The sequence below is a fragment of the Penicillium longicatenatum genome (genome assembly GCF_028827895.1).
Source record: "Penicillium longicatenatum strain IBT 33135 chromosome Unknown contig_7_segment0_segment0, whole genome shotgun sequence".
Taxonomy (NCBI): Eukaryota; Fungi; Ascomycota; class Eurotiomycetes; order Eurotiales; family Aspergillaceae; genus Penicillium; species Penicillium longicatenatum.
This window is the reverse complement of record NW_026643124.1, coordinates 4,002,491-4,019,268: the sequence shown is the minus strand read 5'-3', so window position 1 is coordinate 4,019,268 and position 16,778 is coordinate 4,002,491. Positions and strand designations below refer to the sequence as shown.

General features: G+C 49.8%; 7 protein-coding genes across 7 annotated transcripts; 3 read left to right on the top strand and 4 right to left on the bottom strand.

Moving 5' to 3' along the window:
• Nucleotides 1–725: 725 nt before the first annotated feature.
• On the bottom strand, nt 726–2,299 carry N7484_011771 (tellurite-resistance/dicarboxylate transporter family protein; the record flags this gene model as incomplete). The annotated part of the gene is made up of 4 exons (XM_057122158.1): nt 726–1,080; nt 1,133–1,543; nt 1,594–1,909; nt 1,960–2,299. 4 exons carry the CDS (start codon nt 2,297–2,299, stop codon nt 726–728), a joined length of 1,422 nt encoding a protein of 473 aa, XP_056967912.1.
• A 1,077-nt stretch (nt 2,300–3,376) lies between these two features.
• On the top strand, nt 3,377–4,550 carry N7484_011770 (SDR family oxidoreductase; the record flags this gene model as incomplete). Its single annotated transcript, XM_057122157.1, has 6 exons — nt 3,377–3,420; nt 3,475–3,699; nt 3,754–3,761; nt 3,815–3,966; nt 4,035–4,129; nt 4,187–4,550. The coding sequence occupies 6 exons, from the start codon at nt 3,377–3,379 to the stop codon at nt 4,548–4,550; spliced, it is 888 nt and encodes a 295-aa protein (XP_056967911.1).
• A 246-nt stretch (nt 4,551–4,796) lies between these two features.
• On the top strand, nt 4,797–6,514 carry N7484_011769 (succinate--CoA ligase (GDP-forming) subunit beta; the record flags this gene model as incomplete). The annotated part of the gene is made up of 6 exons (XM_057122156.1): nt 4,797–4,850; nt 4,937–5,023; nt 5,113–5,185; nt 5,254–5,353; nt 5,419–6,304; nt 6,380–6,514. The coding sequence occupies 6 exons, from the start codon at nt 4,797–4,799 to the stop codon at nt 6,512–6,514; spliced, it is 1,335 nt and encodes a 444-aa protein (XP_056967910.1).
• A 263-nt stretch (nt 6,515–6,777) lies between these two features.
• On the bottom strand, nt 6,778–8,279 carry N7484_011768 (F-box domain protein; the record flags this gene model as incomplete). Its single annotated transcript, XM_057122155.1, has 2 exons — nt 6,778–8,125; nt 8,212–8,279. The coding sequence occupies 2 exons, from the start codon at nt 8,277–8,279 to the stop codon at nt 6,778–6,780; spliced, it is 1,416 nt and encodes a 471-aa protein (XP_056967909.1).
• A 666-nt stretch (nt 8,280–8,945) lies between these two features.
• Nucleotides 8,946–10,868, top strand: N7484_011767 (heat shock factor family protein; the record flags this gene model as incomplete). The annotated part of the gene is made up of 6 exons (XM_057122154.1): nt 8,946–9,238; nt 9,296–9,394; nt 9,452–9,519; nt 9,570–9,913; nt 9,969–10,038; nt 10,090–10,868. 6 exons carry the CDS (start codon nt 8,946–8,948, stop codon nt 10,866–10,868), a joined length of 1,653 nt encoding a protein of 550 aa, XP_056967908.1.
• A 630-nt stretch (nt 10,869–11,498) lies between these two features.
• N7484_011766 (DUF3245 domain-containing protein) lies at nt 11,499–12,211 on the bottom strand (the record flags this gene model as incomplete). The annotated part of the gene is made up of 2 exons (XM_057122153.1): nt 11,499–11,958; nt 12,030–12,211. The coding sequence occupies 2 exons, from the start codon at nt 12,209–12,211 to the stop codon at nt 11,499–11,501; spliced, it is 642 nt and encodes a 213-aa protein (XP_056967907.1).
• Nucleotides 12,212–12,393: 182 nt separating this feature from the next.
• On the bottom strand, nt 12,394–16,766 carry N7484_011765 (uncharacterized protein; the record flags this gene model as incomplete). The annotated part of the gene is made up of 5 exons (XM_057122152.1): nt 12,394–12,651; nt 12,722–15,418; nt 15,472–15,732; nt 15,783–16,067; nt 16,125–16,766. 5 exons carry the CDS (start codon nt 16,764–16,766, stop codon nt 12,394–12,396), a joined length of 4,143 nt encoding a protein of 1,380 aa, XP_056967906.1.
• Nucleotides 16,767–16,778: the final 12 nt, after the last annotated feature.

Below are 16,778 nucleotides of genomic sequence, written 5' to 3'. Positions count from 1 at the left end.
GCATTACAGGGATGTGGCCTACAATCAAGATTTAACTTCTCTGACCCTAGAAACGAGCCTGTTTGGAAAAAGCATTGCTAAGTGTACCTCCCCACAAAATGGCCATCCAGTTTCTGACCATGGCCATCCGCAAAACAATCATGTCCTCAGTCTTCCCTCTACTGATTTTCCCACTCCGCCCCCCCCTCTGGCCCCGCGGCTTTTGTTTTGATTTCTTCTCACCTTGCTTTCTAATACTTAATACCCATATTATTTTGATTTAATGAGGATGGCTAACTGAAGCCTCGTAGGAAGCACTTATCATGTCATAAGACGCTCTTAAAGCATTGACTGACCGTGAGTTGTCGCGGTTTGAGATTATTGACTCACAATAAGATGCAATCCTCAATGGATCATAATAATAGAATCAGGGTCAGCGTAGGAGAAAGAATGGTAGAAATAGGCTTAAATGTAAATTAGATATATCATCCTCATGGGGCTAGAGGGGGGCGGAGTGGGAAAATCAGTGGAGAGAAGACTGAGGACATGGTTGTTTGGCGGATGGCCATGGTCAGAAACTGGATGGCCATTTTGTGGGGAGGTACAATTAGCAAAATCGAGGCATATGCTTCGGCAGAGAAGAAGGAAATATGCAATGACACATAACTAAATCATCAAATTGAAGGGTATCATGGTATAACATAACACATTGCACAAACTTTTATGTATCTTAACCCTCGGCCAATTTAAACCGCATTAGTTTCCTCGGATTCTTCTCCGTCAGGATTCATCAGCTGAACCTCAAAGCCACCCTCATCCCTATCCTCACCCTTCTGCGGCCACAGAATCTGGTGCTGGATAATGGCTCGAATCATCATATAGCAAACGAAGAAATACATAAAGAGCAGTGGAAACACTGCCACGGTGCCGACAATGTTGATGGCATCGCAAGAAAATGCTTTCCCGATGGCAAAGGTCGCAGTAACCAATGCAGTATTCGGAAACACGAACGAAAACCAACCCATTGAGAAGACCATTTTACCTGGTCCAATGGCTGACCAATGTGCTGCACTGGCTATGATAAAGAAGAATATCGCCAATCTATCAGATGTTAGCATATCAATTAACTGTGATGCACCGGTACATAACTTACCCCCATAGCCATAAGGCAGAAAAATCAATCGTCACCCTCAGTATATCGGCAGCCAACGAGCCATTACCCATAAAACTCGCCGGAAAGGCACGCTTCGTCTCAGAAGCCATGTTCACCAGACCAGCGACCGTAAACCCACTCGGACCGACAGAAACAAACATTCCAGGACGCATATTTTCTTTCGGAAGTTTTTGGGTCATGAGTCGGTAGATAAAGGCCGAATATACCATCAGTGAAACCAAAAATCCGACGCCTTGGATCGTAATTCCGCCCACGATGATGCGCAGCGCACGCGACTGTTCGAGCTTCCCAGCCAGAATCCCAGCATGGGGGCCAATAATGAGCATAGGATAAGCAGGGAAAATCCATATAGGAGTCATCTGGGCGATTGTGAATGTCTGTGTCGACCATCTGAGATATGGTTAGTGATTATTTAGCATCCTTGGGAACCGCGACCTTACAGAATGAGATAGATGCCCGCGGAAAACAGCACAGCTAGGATGCAGTCTATCCAAAACAGAATTCCCACGGCCTCAAGGAGCCATGGGCCGGCCTTTTCTGGTCCGTATTGAGAGACATTGATGAGAATGGTCCCGAAAGACACCATTGATGCAGGAATAAACAAGGATTCAGTCGGGTGCATGAATGACGCTTTGAAAGTATAAGGGTAAAAATAGAATCTAGCGAGCAGAAGCCCCCAGATGACAAGATAGAGGAAGATGTTGAACAAAAAGACGATAATTCCGATCGTCTCCAACCCTCGGAAGCGATATGGAACTGCCAGTTTCATTAGCCGCGGCAGAGAATCTGGGATGGGACTGTTTTACCTTCGTATAAAACATTCGCCAATCCTCCCGTGGCCATGGTCAAGGTGAAATATGCCCAGGTAATATGACGAATTCGTTTTTTCCAGCTAAGGTGGTCTGCCGACGCATCTGTAAAGGTGCGATTAAGACGTCGACCATTCGGCTCCCAAACCCTGGATTCTCTTTTGGACCGAGGGTCAGTAGCCCTCGACGAAATCTTTTGCAAGGTTTCCTCCAACGCGGTAGCGTGCACATCGCGGGCAACGGTTCTAGGACTGTCCGTAACGCCTAGAATTGAGATAGTGCGGTCGGCATCCTCGATAGTCGGTGTTCGATAACCATCGTCACCAGGACTTCTCATATGGCGGGGGGGAATTGGCACTAGTCCAAGTCCCGGGGGCATGGTTCAGGCGATTGGGCCGAATTATGATTATAGAGGCGAATATCCCGATCACGGCTCCTTCACCAATGGGAAGGAACAGGTGCGCAATAAGGTTAGGGTGGGACTGTTTGTAGAAATCTTATCACAGCCCTACAGTAGTATTTCGGATTGCGTGTCGAGACCAAGGAAGGGAACTGATTATCCCATGTGAGGGGAATCGGGCATCAACGTAGGACAGGCGCAAGAACAAGCCGGGAGGTGTCTCTCAAAGAAATTCCTACAACATATACATGTACAGAAAAGAGATTGAGATCGTCTCTGTCTGTCTGTATGGATATGCGCGTTGAATAACCAGAAATGAGCTTGTTTTGCAGGTTTCGAAGAGATGACCCCCGACGTCACGGATCGCCATTGCGATGGGTCCGGGTATACGCTTTCTCGCCCAATCCGTCGTTGCGATTCGCCGAGTCTAGTGAGTTTTCCGGAAGTCGGCACCACTCATGTCGGCAGAATAATCTATGGCGGCTTATGGCTTATTTAGTCTGTCACTAGACCCCGAACCCAATTCATACACTCTGGGTTGCATATATCAATTGGACTATAGCTATCTGCGGAATATAGATATACAGACGATCTGGAATGCATGCGACAAAAGTGGATCATTCCGAGGTCTCGGTCTTGGCAGGAATGGATCTATGAACGGGAATCTGGATACCATGTCAGTCGGTTCAGTTCTATCAGCTAGGTGGCTATGTTTTGAAAGTGACTGTGCAGGATGTTGTGATGGGTTTGTTCAGCCCATGGCCCGTAGCTTTTCGAATTCAATGGAGACCAGAATATTCCCAAATTGGTGATAGGGTTTAGGGTTGCGAGATGCCTGTGAGAGCTGAGCTGTTGAACCGAGGCAAGACGATAGGAGCTAGGCTAACTTTGGCATCGCGTCATCGTCCTGAATAGTTCGTTAGTTCATCTATCAGAGTTCCTGATACTCCTTGGATTCCGGGTTCCACGTTTGCTTCTACGTTAACACTAACAGGACTCCCTTTGAGATCAACCATGCCAGGGGTTACTGATAACCGCAAATCCGTCCTGATCACAGGGTAAGTCTCAAACTTTGAGTCTCAGAGAATGACAAAGTACTGACGCCAAGCAAGATGCTCTCCCGGTGGTATTGGGAATGCCCTTGCGCGGGAGTTCCATCGGAATGGATTGCGCGTGCTAGCTACAGCCCGTAAAGCGGAGACCCTCTCGGACCTGGCTGGCCTTGGCATCGAGACCCTGAGTCTGGTCGTCGATGACCTCGAGAGTGTCAAGGCGTGCTATGCTGATGTGGAGACGCGACTGGGAGACAAAGGTCTAGATTACCTGGTGAACAATGCGTGAGTATATATCATCACTTGCCAAGCTTAGATCATCGCTGATTTAGTTTGTAGAGGCCGTAGTATGATCCCTATCACTCGGTGAAGATCTCGCGCAGAGACTGACAGCAAGTAGACTATACGGTTCCTGCCATGGAGGTTGATCTGGCTGAGGCACGCAAGACATTCGATACCAATTTCTTTGCCGTCATCGCCATGTGCCAGACCTTTGTGCCACTTTTGATCAAAGCCAAGGGAACTATTGTTCAACTTGGATCGATCGCCGGGGTTCGTGCTTTCAGACCACTCGTGAAAAAAAAAAAAAGTGGAAAGAGATCATAGCTGACAAATGATAGGTGATTCCCTACGTGTTTGGATCGGTCTACAATGCTTCCAAAGCCGCTCTGCACTCCTTCAGTGATGTGCTTCGTGTCGAACTGGCTCCCTATGGGTAGGTACCTGTTGTGCTCTCCACTCCATTCAAATGTTTTCGTTGACCACCGAATAGCGTGCATGTCACTACCATTGTGACTGGGGGTGTACAATCTCGTATTGCGCGTACCGAACGTCACTTGCAACCGGATTCCCTATACGCAGATATCGAGAAGGAATATACCCAGCGCATTGTGCATAGCCAACACAATGCCATGCCCCACGATGCATATGCAAAGAGTGTCGTGGCTCAAGTACTGTATGGATCAGCCCCTTGGCGCTGGCTGTGGCCATGGGCTCAAGGACGGAAGCTTTGGATCTGGGAGGGTCATCGCAGCTGGGTCATTTGGTTCCTCGCAGGAGGTTGGGCTTGGAATGGAACATTTGGATGGGTTCTATCCAAGATGTTCAACCTAGGAAAGATCAAGCCAAAGAAGTAGAAAGAGATAACAAAATGCAATGGTTGTGAACGAGTTCCGTGATATTCGCGTCTGCAGCCCGAGGCTGGGCTGAGTCAGCCAGGGACGGGTGCTGGTTGGCTGTAACACCCGGTTTTACCGCGACTGAATGCCATCCCGAGAAAAAGAAGAAACAGCTTTCTCCCCCGAGTTCCCGATATCCTTTCCCTTAACTCCCCAAGGGCTCAATACCACCATCCCTCCCCTCTCTTTCTCCCTAATCTCATCATGTTCAACCTTGCCCGCGGTCGTCCCGTTGCTGCCGCCTTCCGGGCTGCGACAGTAAGTTCTTCGCGATGCCGTGCTATCGGCCCATGGCTCGGCTGCTCTCTGAACCTTCATATACTAATACGGTCGATCATCTTTAGAAGCCTTCCGTCTCGTCTCGCCTGGCGCAGCAGCAACAGCGTAACCTTTCTATTCACGAGTACCTCTCCGCGCGCCTCCTGAAGCAGGTATGTCCCTCCGCGTCTCCCGGTTCCCCTGCGGTCGCAGAGAATCCCTGTTATGAAGCCTGGGTCGGCTTGCTGATAAAAGGACACAGTACGGCGTTGGTGTGCCCAAGGGTGAGGTCGCTCACACCGCTGAGGAGGCTGAGGCTGTTGCCCGGTCTATCGGTACGTTTTGTCCCCATCCTTTTTCTCATTTTTAGCCCCTTCGTCACGTACTAAACGCGAGATTCTAGGTAACGATGACATGGTCATCAAGGCCCAGGTTCTTGCCGGTGGCCGTGGTAAGGGTCACTTCACCAACGGCCTCAAGGGTGGTGTCCGGGTTATCTACTCGTAAGTGGTGAAATTCGATTTTGACGCTCCTGGTTGAAGGGGTCCCTAACCCTCTACTTTTTTAGTCCTACCGAGGCCAAGATGTTCGCCGACCAGATGATCGGCCAGAAGCTCATCACCAAGCAGACCGGTGCCGCTGGTCGCGCCTGTAACTCTGTTTACATCTGTGAGCGCAAGTTTGCTCGCCGTGAGTTCTACCTCGCTGTCCTCCTGGACCGTGCTACCCGTGGCCCCGTCATCGTTGCCTCCTCCCAGGGTGGTATGGATATCGAGACCGTCGCCAAGGAGAACCCCGATGCCATCCTCACCACTCCCATTGATATTCACACCGGTGTCACCGATGAGATCGCCCGCACCATCGCCACCGACCTTGGTTTCTCCGAGCAGTGCATCGAGGAGGCCAAGACCACCATCCAGAACCTCTACCGTGTCTTCATGGAGAAGGATGCCACTCAGCTCGAGATCAACCCCCTGTCCGAGACCTCTGACCACCAGGTTTTGGCCATGGATGCCAAGCTCGGATTCGACGACAACGCCGAGTTCCGCCAGAAGGACATCTTCGAGTTGCGCGATGAGAGCCAGGAGGATGCTGATGAGGTCAAGGCTGCTGAGCACGGCCTGAACTTCATCAAGCTTGATGGTGACATTGGCTGCCTGGTCAACGGTGCTGGTCTCGCCATGGCCACCATGGACATCATCAAGCTGAACGGTGGTAGCCCCGCCAACTTCCTTGACGTCGGTGGTGGTGCTACCCCCGCTGCTATCAAGAGCGCTTTCGAGCTGATCACCAGCGACCCCAAGGTGTCTGCCGTCTTCGTCAACATCTTCGGTGGTATCGTCCGCTGTGACGCCATCGCTCAGGGTCTGATTAACGTTGTCAACGAGATGAACCTGCGCACCCCCATCATTGCCCGTCTCCAGGGTACCAACATGGAGCAGGCTCACAAGCTGGTATGAATGACCCCATACCTTCTTTCTTATTAATTCCCTTCTTCGTTCTTAATACTAATGACTTTCATTTTCTAGATCAACGAGTCTGGTCTTAAGATCTTCTCCATTGAGGACCTCCAGACCGCTGCCGAGAAGTCCGTCCAGTTCTCCAAGGTCGTCAAGATGGCCCGTGAGATCGATGTTGGTGTCGAGTTCACCCTGGGTATCTAAGGGATTCCCCAGAGGTTGAAGTCATAGATGAGGGCATGCATTTGGGAGCCCGCGGGCGCGTTGTAGCGACTTATTAGAGAATCCTGTGGACGCTGCGATGCCCGTTCCTGTGTCATTTATTTTTCTTTTGTCACTGTATTCTTGAGTGTTTCTATGTCCTTTTTATATTATGATGTCCTAATCGGAAGAGGATGTGAGATTTTCATATCGTATTATCTAATATTGCAGTAGTCTGTAGGAGTATTATTGCTGTGTTTCTAGGTTCATGGCCATTCCCCTGGGTTCCACGTTTCGTCAAAGCCCCATATCTCTGATGACTGCCCATTGAAAAAGACAGCATAGTCTTGATCCACAAACATGTTGACACAAGAAGGGCCTGCAACTACACGATGCTTTGGATACTGGCACTCGCTCATAACATTTGACAGAGGTGCATGCCTTTCGTATTTGGACTCCATTATGACCAAATTGTGATTGTACGGCAGGATGTAAGTCAAGTCCTGGCCCACACGTACAACAGGGCCGTAAGGAAGAGGAGGCAAAGTGTGGGCAATGACCTCGTCACCTTCCCAAGAGAAAAATTGTCTGTGCTTGTTGCTAGTACTGGGTCGCAGTCTTACGAGCAGGTTACTGCTCTGTCCCTCGTAGATCTCCTGTGCGTCAAGGAGGTCATGTATTTCACCGGGGTCAATCAATGGAAATTCCTGGTCTCGAGAAAGGGAGCAACGGAACCCGTTGGTGTCGTCAATTGTATACTTTTCAGCATGCATTTGACAGCCCTTATCGTCAGTCTCTATAAGTGCGTCACCAGCGTAGACTTCCTCGCTGACACGGACGATTGTGAACCGATATTCCAAGGGATGCAACGTTAACAGGACAATGCGGGTCTTGATTGGAATATGGCGAGCAATACCCGAATTCCATCCCCAGTGGATGACAGAGTCCCGGTACCCAAAGGCCACGTAGCGACCATGTACCACGAAATGGTCGAAATGCAACGACGGCATTCGAAAGGATCGGTGTTCGTCCGTGTTGAGATCCCAAACATGACAATACGCCCGCGTCGAAATCGCCGCGATTAGCGATTTGGATATTTTGAGCTTGACGAGCTCTTCCCGATTTTCCGTGGTTAATCGAGTATTTTTGCCGTTGCATAAATGTAATAAAATGATGGAGGTGAAGCTTGGACCGGAGTGCATGTCTAACTGAGCATAGATGCCATGGGAATACCCCACCCCGTGGATGCTCCTAGATGGGTTATTAGGCAATTCAGACGACGAAAAGGGCAGATGGATTGATTTGACTCGTTTGGCTCGTTCCAGGCGGAGTCTCTTCCGAATCACTTGCTTTGGATCTGATACCGGCATGTCGCTTCCCACGATGGCTCGGATCGCAGCACCTTGTACTATGGGCGATGAAAGAACTCGCTGCCATTGCTGAGACACTCTTTGCAGCAGAATCAGATCGGCAGTGTTCAAATGCTCTGCGACCATCGCAACAATCTCCAGAGGTAGCTTGCCTAGCAAGTCGTATTGAAGATTGATGCGATCGGCACGCAGTTTTACCTCTCTCCATTCAGACCGACGTAACTGGTCCAGGATACCATGGTATCTGCAAGCTACTGATCAGTCATGCGCACACAAAACAGGGGGCAGTTGGTGGGTTTATATACAGGGAAGTGGTGTGTTATAACGTACACGAGCTGACGATTGTGTGGAGATAAACCATTAAATTGAGCCAAGATGGATTGCGCATGGTGGTCCATGCTTTGACGGGATCAGGTAGACCTGACAGTTAATCGGGAGGGAGGGTCCCAGTCTGAGAATTAAAATGAAATTAGGAGCTAAAATGACAATGCCGGGAACATGTGAAGTGTATAGTATAAGTTGAGTGGAGCAAGAGAAAAAAAGGTCTCATTCCTCTTGCAACGAACCCCCTTTTCTTTTCTCCACCTTTCCTCCTCCAACTCGCTAGGTCGATCCTTCCACGTCGACCTTATCGATCTGTATATCTTCAAAGCATCGTCCCGACCTTTTCTTTGTTGAAACCCGAAAAAAGGCACAGTCAGACTTGCAGATCCCGACTTTCGCGACCTTTCCGGCCCCTCCCCCTTCCCCGCAGAGGAACCTCGCGCTGAGATTTGTTCCTTCACCTTCGATCCTCAATTCATGGGCGCGATGACAGACCAGGTTTCAATGCTTGGGTGTTGATCTGCGCCTTATCTGGGCCTCCGCGATAATCCTATTCTTCTCCCACGTTCTGCCGCCACGAGCGCACTCTTAACGGTCATCGCGTTCTCCTGCGTCTTGCCCCATCCGAACTTTGGTTTCCCCGAAATCCTTCAGCTCTATAGCTTCATACTTTCGCGCCGATCGCCCGTTCCGAGCCTCCCTAATCGCCACACCTATCTCCCCTGTCTTTCCCGCGCGACATGAGTGGTCTCGCCGATCCTCCCTCCAGGAATACCTTCGGGCCTGCGAATGCTCCCGGCAAGACACGAAACATCCCGGTCCTATCATCTTCCGCCCATCATTCTCCCGTCGCGATGGAGATCACCCCCCCTTCATCAGCTGCGGCGGGCGTCCCGGTTCACGGTATAGATGGTGACCGAGGCGCAAATGGTTCTGAGGGAAACACGAGCAATCCCAACCCGGCTGTTGGGGCTGCTGCCGCAGCTCAGCAGCCTAAAGTGGTGCAGACTGCTTTTATCCATAAGCTTTACAAGTGCGCTTCCACCCCTGATTGCTCTGAGGGTTTCTGCTGATCTGTCTCAAAACATAGTATGCTCGAGGACAACGGCATTCAGCACCTCATCTCTTGGTCGAACACCCACGATAGCTTTGTAATGTCTCCAACTTCAGAATTCTCCAAGGTCTTAGCGTAAGTGCTAGTGAACCCGGGCATGACGACGTTGGTTTTTGCTGATGCCCCTCGAAGCCAGTACTTCAAGCACACCAACATCTCCTCCTTTGTCCGGCAGCTCAATATGTATGGGTTTCATAAAGGTATGTTGCTCGCATTCAAGCTCATGGGAGCAATTGCTGATTTGGATCAGTGAGCGATGTGTTCCATACCGGATCTCCGGACTCTGCCCTTTGGGAATTTAAACATGGAAATGGCAATTTCAAACGAGGCGACCTGGTTGGGCTGCGCGAGATCAAACGTCGCGCATCTCGGCATGCTCTGATTCACCGCGACTCGTTCCCTGGTCATAAGGCTGCTACTTCACAGCCAGGTACCCCTGCAGAGCCGGTTCCTGATGCGACAGAGGCTAGATTGATGAACCTGGAACACTCCCTCTACGACATGCACAACCGTCTGTCTCGAGCTGAAGAGGGCAATATCGCTCTCAGTTCGAGATGCCAGAGCATGGCCGAGGGTTTGGCCCAATGCTATCACGTAAGTTCCAGTTTGATCTTTTATGTGTATGGTTCACAAACTAATGATGTTTTAGTGGACCCATTCTATCTCTCGCTTCCTCCAGGCTGCAGTACCTGATAGGGAGAACCCTCTTTACCGTGACAGTATGACGGCACCTGACTCTCAAGCCAAAATTCTCACTAACGCTCTTTTAGTCTCAAATATACAACGAGAAGTTGAGAAGCAGCTTGAAGCAGTGCGCGCCGTGGAAGCTTCACACGAGTCTCTCATGCCACCGCGCCAGCCCTTCTTTGCAAATATGCCCGTTGAAACCGGACCACCCTTATCTCCTCGCCAACTACCACAAGACGATGGCCGGCGCCAGTCCATGATCCGGCCCCCTGTTCCACCACATCTTTCGGTATCGCCACGCCGCTATGGTTCCATTGGAGGGGCTAACCCGCCACCCAATTATATCCGGCCACAGGCTCCCCAAGCTCCCCCACAGAATCAACCTGGACCCTCTCCTTTATCTATCTCAACTCCCCCTGGCCCTAATCTCGGTCGCCGCCACACTTTTGCCGACATTCGACAGCATGATTGGCCGCCTTCGGGCACTTCTCCTTTCCCACCCGGTAACCCCCCGAGTGGACCTTGGCCTTCGTCCCCTAACCGAGTACCGGGCTCCAGCGACCAGCAGGTCCGAGACGTTCTCGCCCAGTACGAAATGGGAGCCCCTCGACGTCTTCAGGACCAGTCTCGCCATGCGACGCCACCCGGAGCTGCTGAGCCATCTCCATCTTTGCTTGGTGTTGACAACGGGTGGACCATTGGTGGCTCCAAGTTTCCCCGTCAAGAATCCTCTTTGCCAGCAACCCGACGCTCTAGCATGGCAAGCAACGTTCACTCATTATTAAACCCTGCAGATACTGCTGAGCGGCCCGATGAGGATCAGCAGATGAGCGAGGACCGCAAGCGAAAAAGATTGGAATAACAATTCACTTAGAAATCCCCATTGGATTGATTTGCTACACCACAACTGCGGTGACGCCATTGGTCTATATCAAACTTCTCACATTCTCAATATTTCCTACTCGATAGGCGTTTGGAACTTCATCACTTGACAATGTATACTTGAAACCCCCCAAATCCCTTTATTCCCTCTCTCTTTCTCTCTCTCTCTCTCTCCTTGCACCATCGATATTTCTTTTCATTTTTTTCTTTTATTCCTGGAAATCCCAGGCGGAGTCGTGCTGTTGGTGCCGATTTTATACTTCATTCTCCGCATATCTTATATACCCTTGGGTCGGGCGGAGCAACCAAAATCATAGTGACATCTAGAAGAGATTGGAATGGATTTTGTACTTTAAGCCTGAGCCCCTAATATGATTAAGTCTAGTGAAGTCCTTGTAGTCTTGCTGGTTGAGGCCGAGCTCTTCGTTAGGACTGCAATTTCGGCGATCCTGCACCGAAATTCGAATAACTTGCAAATCTCAGTCATATCTTGCAAAGTCCACAGCTATTGATTTCAGCCGCGTCGGGCAACCCGAGATAATGATGCTGCTTCAGCCACAGGCTAGCCAGCACGAGTTGAAATGAAGAATCCATATCAAGAACCGCATCTTCATCTCTTCTTTCTCTTCTTAGCTCTCTCAGCCAGAAGCTCATCCAAATAACTCGTCGCCTTCTTCTTTCCCTTCAAAGGCGCCTGTCGCACAGGAACCTCTTTCGCAGAGGGCACATCTTGCTCATCCTGAGAACCCTTATCCTCCCCATCCACAGCCTTCGTCTTCGTCTTCAATGGCGCAGCTTTCCTCTTATTCCTTCCAATCGAAGCCAACCGTCCCTCCTCATCATCATCACTCTCCTCATCCTGCTTATTAGCCGCAGCAGCAGCCGTCTTGGCCGCCTGCGCCGCCGCAGTGCTAGCTTTCGCCGCAGCTTTTTTCTCGGCTTCAGCCTTCATAAACCGATCATAGTTCTTGCCGAGTAATTGCTTCCGTAATTTATCGTTTGAGCTCAGCTCTGTGCGATTCCAGCTTCCGTCCGCTGCTTTTTCGGGGAGTGGGGCGCCGACTCCGAGTCTGTGTTGGGAGAATTAGCACAGAAATAAACGGTACACGGGGAATTTAAGAAGGGGTAGAGGAGTTCTTACGTCTCAGGGACGGCAGTGAAGATCTCATCTTCCTCGCGTTGTAGTTCCTCCTCTGATTTGACGTTGGCTAATTCTTCTTCTGTTTGCGCGGGGAGCCAAGATGCGACGAGACGTTGGCTTCGGGCGAGAGCGACATTTGCCCGATTGAGAATGACGTCGGACTCTGTTTTTGAGAGCGACATGCTGGTGAGGTTTTTTATATTTTTTGTTGTCAAGAAGAGAAAGTGATGCGCATAACTTTTTGCGATAAGCACTATCTAAAGGCGGTGAGAGGTATAAGTGTAGAGGCCAAAGGCCAATGGATATATGATACAAGTAGAAAGTTCGGAACAGGAGAAGAAAAAAAAAAAAAAAAAGGCAAAATCTATGGTACATGAAGCTCCTCCTCATCCGCTCTAGTTGTGCTCTCGTCTAGGATGGATTGGTCCTCATCAAATGCCAGGTTTTCATGTGCATCATGTTCACTCCATTTTCCTTGGTTGGGCACGGCATAACGGTGGTTATCGCGTTCCAAGGTTGCTCTGACGGCTTTCTGCAATGACCTGAACATCTTGTTACGAGCCTTGTAGAAATTTCGCGACTGCTTCTCATGGTTTAGGGATGCGTAGGCCGACATTAAACACTGTATTAAGGTTAAACAGATTAGCGGGGACATGTATGATGTAGGGAATAGTGGCACATTTGCTACTCACCTTGTCAATGGCTTTGTGCAACTCGATAATGCTTCGTGCAGCCTCATCTGAGGTGTATGTTGGATCCTTCATATTGATTCCTAGTGGTAACCAGGAGTCCATACGGAGCATTCGGTCTTTCCAGACCATTCTTCCTCCGAAGAGACACATTGCCAAAGGGCTGACTAGAGAGCATTCTCTCAGCTTTGGAGGTTCCCTCGCTTTCTGACTGGCATATTTTCCCTGATATGTCACCAGATCTCGAGTAGCTGGTGGCGGTAGAACGTTAGCGGCGCTTGCCCAAGGCAGGAGATCTACGCTGTCGGTCTTGCTAAAATATGACATTGATGTGGACGGCGTTGGAGCGGCAACGTGAGGGAATTGAGCATGAAGGATAAGTGCTTTTATGAGAGGGATGCAATCCGAATTGATGTTGAGTGTTTTACCGCCCAAATAGTAGCCATCTTTTGGGATGGAATTGCTGCGGACAAGTCGCGCGCTCTTGAGGGATTCCAATAGCACCTTAACAAGGCTGTGAGCCTCTGTGTAGTTGTGGAACTCCAGGTGCTGAGCTTGAGCGTAATCCCGGGCACTGCGGCCGTCCCGCTCCTCAGCCCTCATAGCCTTGAAGGCATTGATTGTACTGATATGGTCACAGTGACTCTGTCCCGCAAATTCATGACGCTTTTTGCGAATACTCTGGCTTTCCTCCAAACTCGATGGCCGGCGGAAGAGACTTTCTCCGTTCAAAGCTGCCAATATGAGCAGCGGCTCCAGGCATTGGAAAATAACACCAAGGATGATGAACCTGCCGGCTGATGGGTCAAGGGGGAGTTGGTCGAGAAGGACACCAAGATCGGTCAAGTTTTCATTCTCGTCCAGTACCCGAGTCTGTTTTAGGTGTTTGATGGTCTGCACAACTGCGTCGGCATCAGGAGGTTCCATGGCTTGTTTCAGGACGTCAATGATGGGAGCATCAGGGGCATTGCTTTTCACACGCAGGCATAGTTCATCTAGGGGGGCTCGTTGAATATCGGGAGACTTCATTCTCCGAAGATTATCATAGCATTTTTGAGTTCCCAGGAAAAAATACTCTCCATCCTGGACTCTGCCTGCTCGGCCTGCTCGCTGGATAGCACTAGCCTTGCTAGTCCAGAAAGAACCCAGTCGACGAGAGCGCGCCGTATGATCGTAAACAAGGTTATTCACCTTGCCAGAATCAATCACGTACTTCACGTCGGGAATAGTGACCGACGCCTCAGCCACATCGGTGGAGAGGAAAATCCTCCTGCAACCTGCCGGAAATGGCTGAGACAACTTTTCCATTTCCAGGGGCAGTGCCGCATGCAACTTGAACAATCGAAATCGACCTTCATCTGAGAAATCCAGGTCAAAGTCCTTGAGAGCGGGAAACGCCAAGATTCGCTCTTCCAACTTCCTTATCGTTGCTAAACCTGGAAGGAAGACCAAGATAGAGCCGGATTTGGTTGTGTTTAAAAGATAGAATATCAACGCAACAATCAAGCCATAAGGTATCATTTCATCCTCCATCTCCAATGCTTCACTGGTCTGGACAGCGGAGATTAAATTTGTCGAACTTTCCGTGAAATTTTCCGTGACAGAGTCTGAAACCTCGATCTCGAGATCTTTGATATCGTCGAAATGCGCATAATGTTTATCCAGGAAAGTTTTGGTCTCGGGGCCATGTAGCAGGCTAGACAGCATTTCGGGTTCATAAGTAGCTGCCAGGTCATCAAGCACATTGTCGAGGTTATGCTTCTTCACGTCGAATTGGCGACCCGGAATGGAGATATACGGAGCAGGAACAAGTTTCCCATCCGGTCCCAAATTGGCGAAATATGTGGAAAACAGGTCAAGATCTATGGTGGCGCTCAAGATCACGATTCGAGGCACAGAAACACCAGTCGATCGGCAATTATCAACGTAGCGCTTCAACAACATCATTATGAGATCGATTCCAATGTCACGGACATGAACTTCGTCAAGCATGATGTGAGTGAGTGACGAGAGGATATCAGGCTGATTCCGTAAAATGTTCAACATGACACCGGTAGTACAGTATGTGATACTGCCCCCATCATGGGCCGGCCTCCGATAGTCATATCGAACCAAGCATCCAACATTATCGCCAACAACTTCCCCTCTTTCAAAAGAGACTCTCTCCGCCAGAAACTGTGCTGCAATTCGCCGTGGCTGGACACAAATCACGTTGCATTGCCCCCCGATTCCTTGGTCAATCGCGTCATCCAGGATGATTTGGGGGATTTGAGTAGACTTTCCTGATCCCGTCTCAGCAGCAATGATGCTGTAAGTATGTTCGTTGATGATCTGCAGGACCTGCTGTCTGATCTGCATCACTGGTAGTTGTTCTTGCTGGGACCGAATATTAATGATAGCTGCATCCTCCGATTGGCGTCGCTCATCCAAACTCTTCTTCAACTGCTGGGATCTGCTTTCTACCTGGCTGGTAGTTGGGAATTTGTCCGGCTCTTGTTGTGGAACTCTGCCAGCGAGTTGAGAGCTCTTCTTGGTGAAGATCTGATCTGCTTGGAGCAAATCATCTCTTACCTCTTGCATCGTATAGATTAATTCGTCGTCTATAGAAACCTTGGCAGCCGGAACAATGGGTTTCGTCCACAGCTTTGTTTTTTTCAGTTTTGAGACAAGCCTTATCACTGCCTTCCTCTCTAATCGAGACTAGTGAACCATGTTAGAGTTCCATGTGACTGGAGAAAAAGATGGTAACATACCCTTGTCAAGTGAGGATGTGCCATTACTGTGGTTTGCATTTGTGCCAGCCTCCTCTTGTTAGGCAAAAAAAGATTGGCGTGACAATCCGGCGAACCATCCAATGTGAGATAGAATTGACCCAAAGCCTCCATCTCGTAAAAGCGCTCAAGGTCTTTGCTGTCAACTTCGTGCAAGTCATCAAACATGTCTTCCAATGTTCCCAACTTTCGCAACTGCACGCTAAGGACTAACATGCGGATAGCTAGTTTCCGTGCATCTTCCTATGGAGCAGTCAGACCCATTCGAGCTCTGTGCATAACGAGGAACCTACCTCAGTTTCGCATGTTCTCAGAGGGGTCCTGTACCAACAATTTTGCCCGTAGTCGAGATTACGGAACCAAACACTGCATCCGAATGTGCGTTTCCCATTTACATCCACATGTTCGCGTTGACGGACTGAGATTGGCGACACGAAGTGGTCCGACATTAACATGTTAAGTAAATGAGGAAAGTTTCTACATCCATCATAGCCCGCAGCTTCGAAATCTTTATCCCAGTCCTCGATTTCACGTAATTTCGAAATGAGAAGCAGACGAGCTTTGCGGGACGCTTGCTCCTGATTGTTTGATAGTCAGAACAAGTTTCCCAAATAACAGGATCCCTGGAAACCTACTCTTGTCGGTGCCAATACTGAAGCTGACAGCTGTGATTTACCGGTGCAATCAAGACTTTCCCTATGCACATAAAGCCCCTCCATAGTCAATCCAGATACCTGTACTGTTTGAGTCCAGGATTCACCCTTTTCTGCTCTAAGTTGTTCTCTCATGAGCCAAAGTTCGTAAGCCCATAACATCGCTTCAGCTTCTGCGTCATCTTGGAAGCCATGAGCCTCAGGAATCGAGGTGGATGAGGCTGATACATTCCCATTTTCATCAGTCGGTAATGATTGCGCACCCTGTGGTGTACTTTGAGGGATCCCACTGGACTCTGTGGTCAAGGAAGTGGATGCCGATGCGGATGTGTGAATGCAAGCGCTCGCATATTGGAGGTGCTTAGACAGATATAGATGACATATCGTCCGTCCCTGCCATTGAATCTCAGCCCCATCCCCAGCACTGACCGCAGACGATATAGCTGGGCAGGAGCAGAGGGCATAGGGTCGAGTCCGGATGGTGTGAACTTGTCGGGATTGAGGTCGCAAATTTGAAGATCGGGCTGTCCGGTAGGAGATACGGTCGAGCCATATGCCTGGGTGATAAGCCAGAGCTTGTTGTAAGCCCCGCATGCCGTTGCACGCGGTCGTTCCGATCGTCATGTTGAAGCAGGT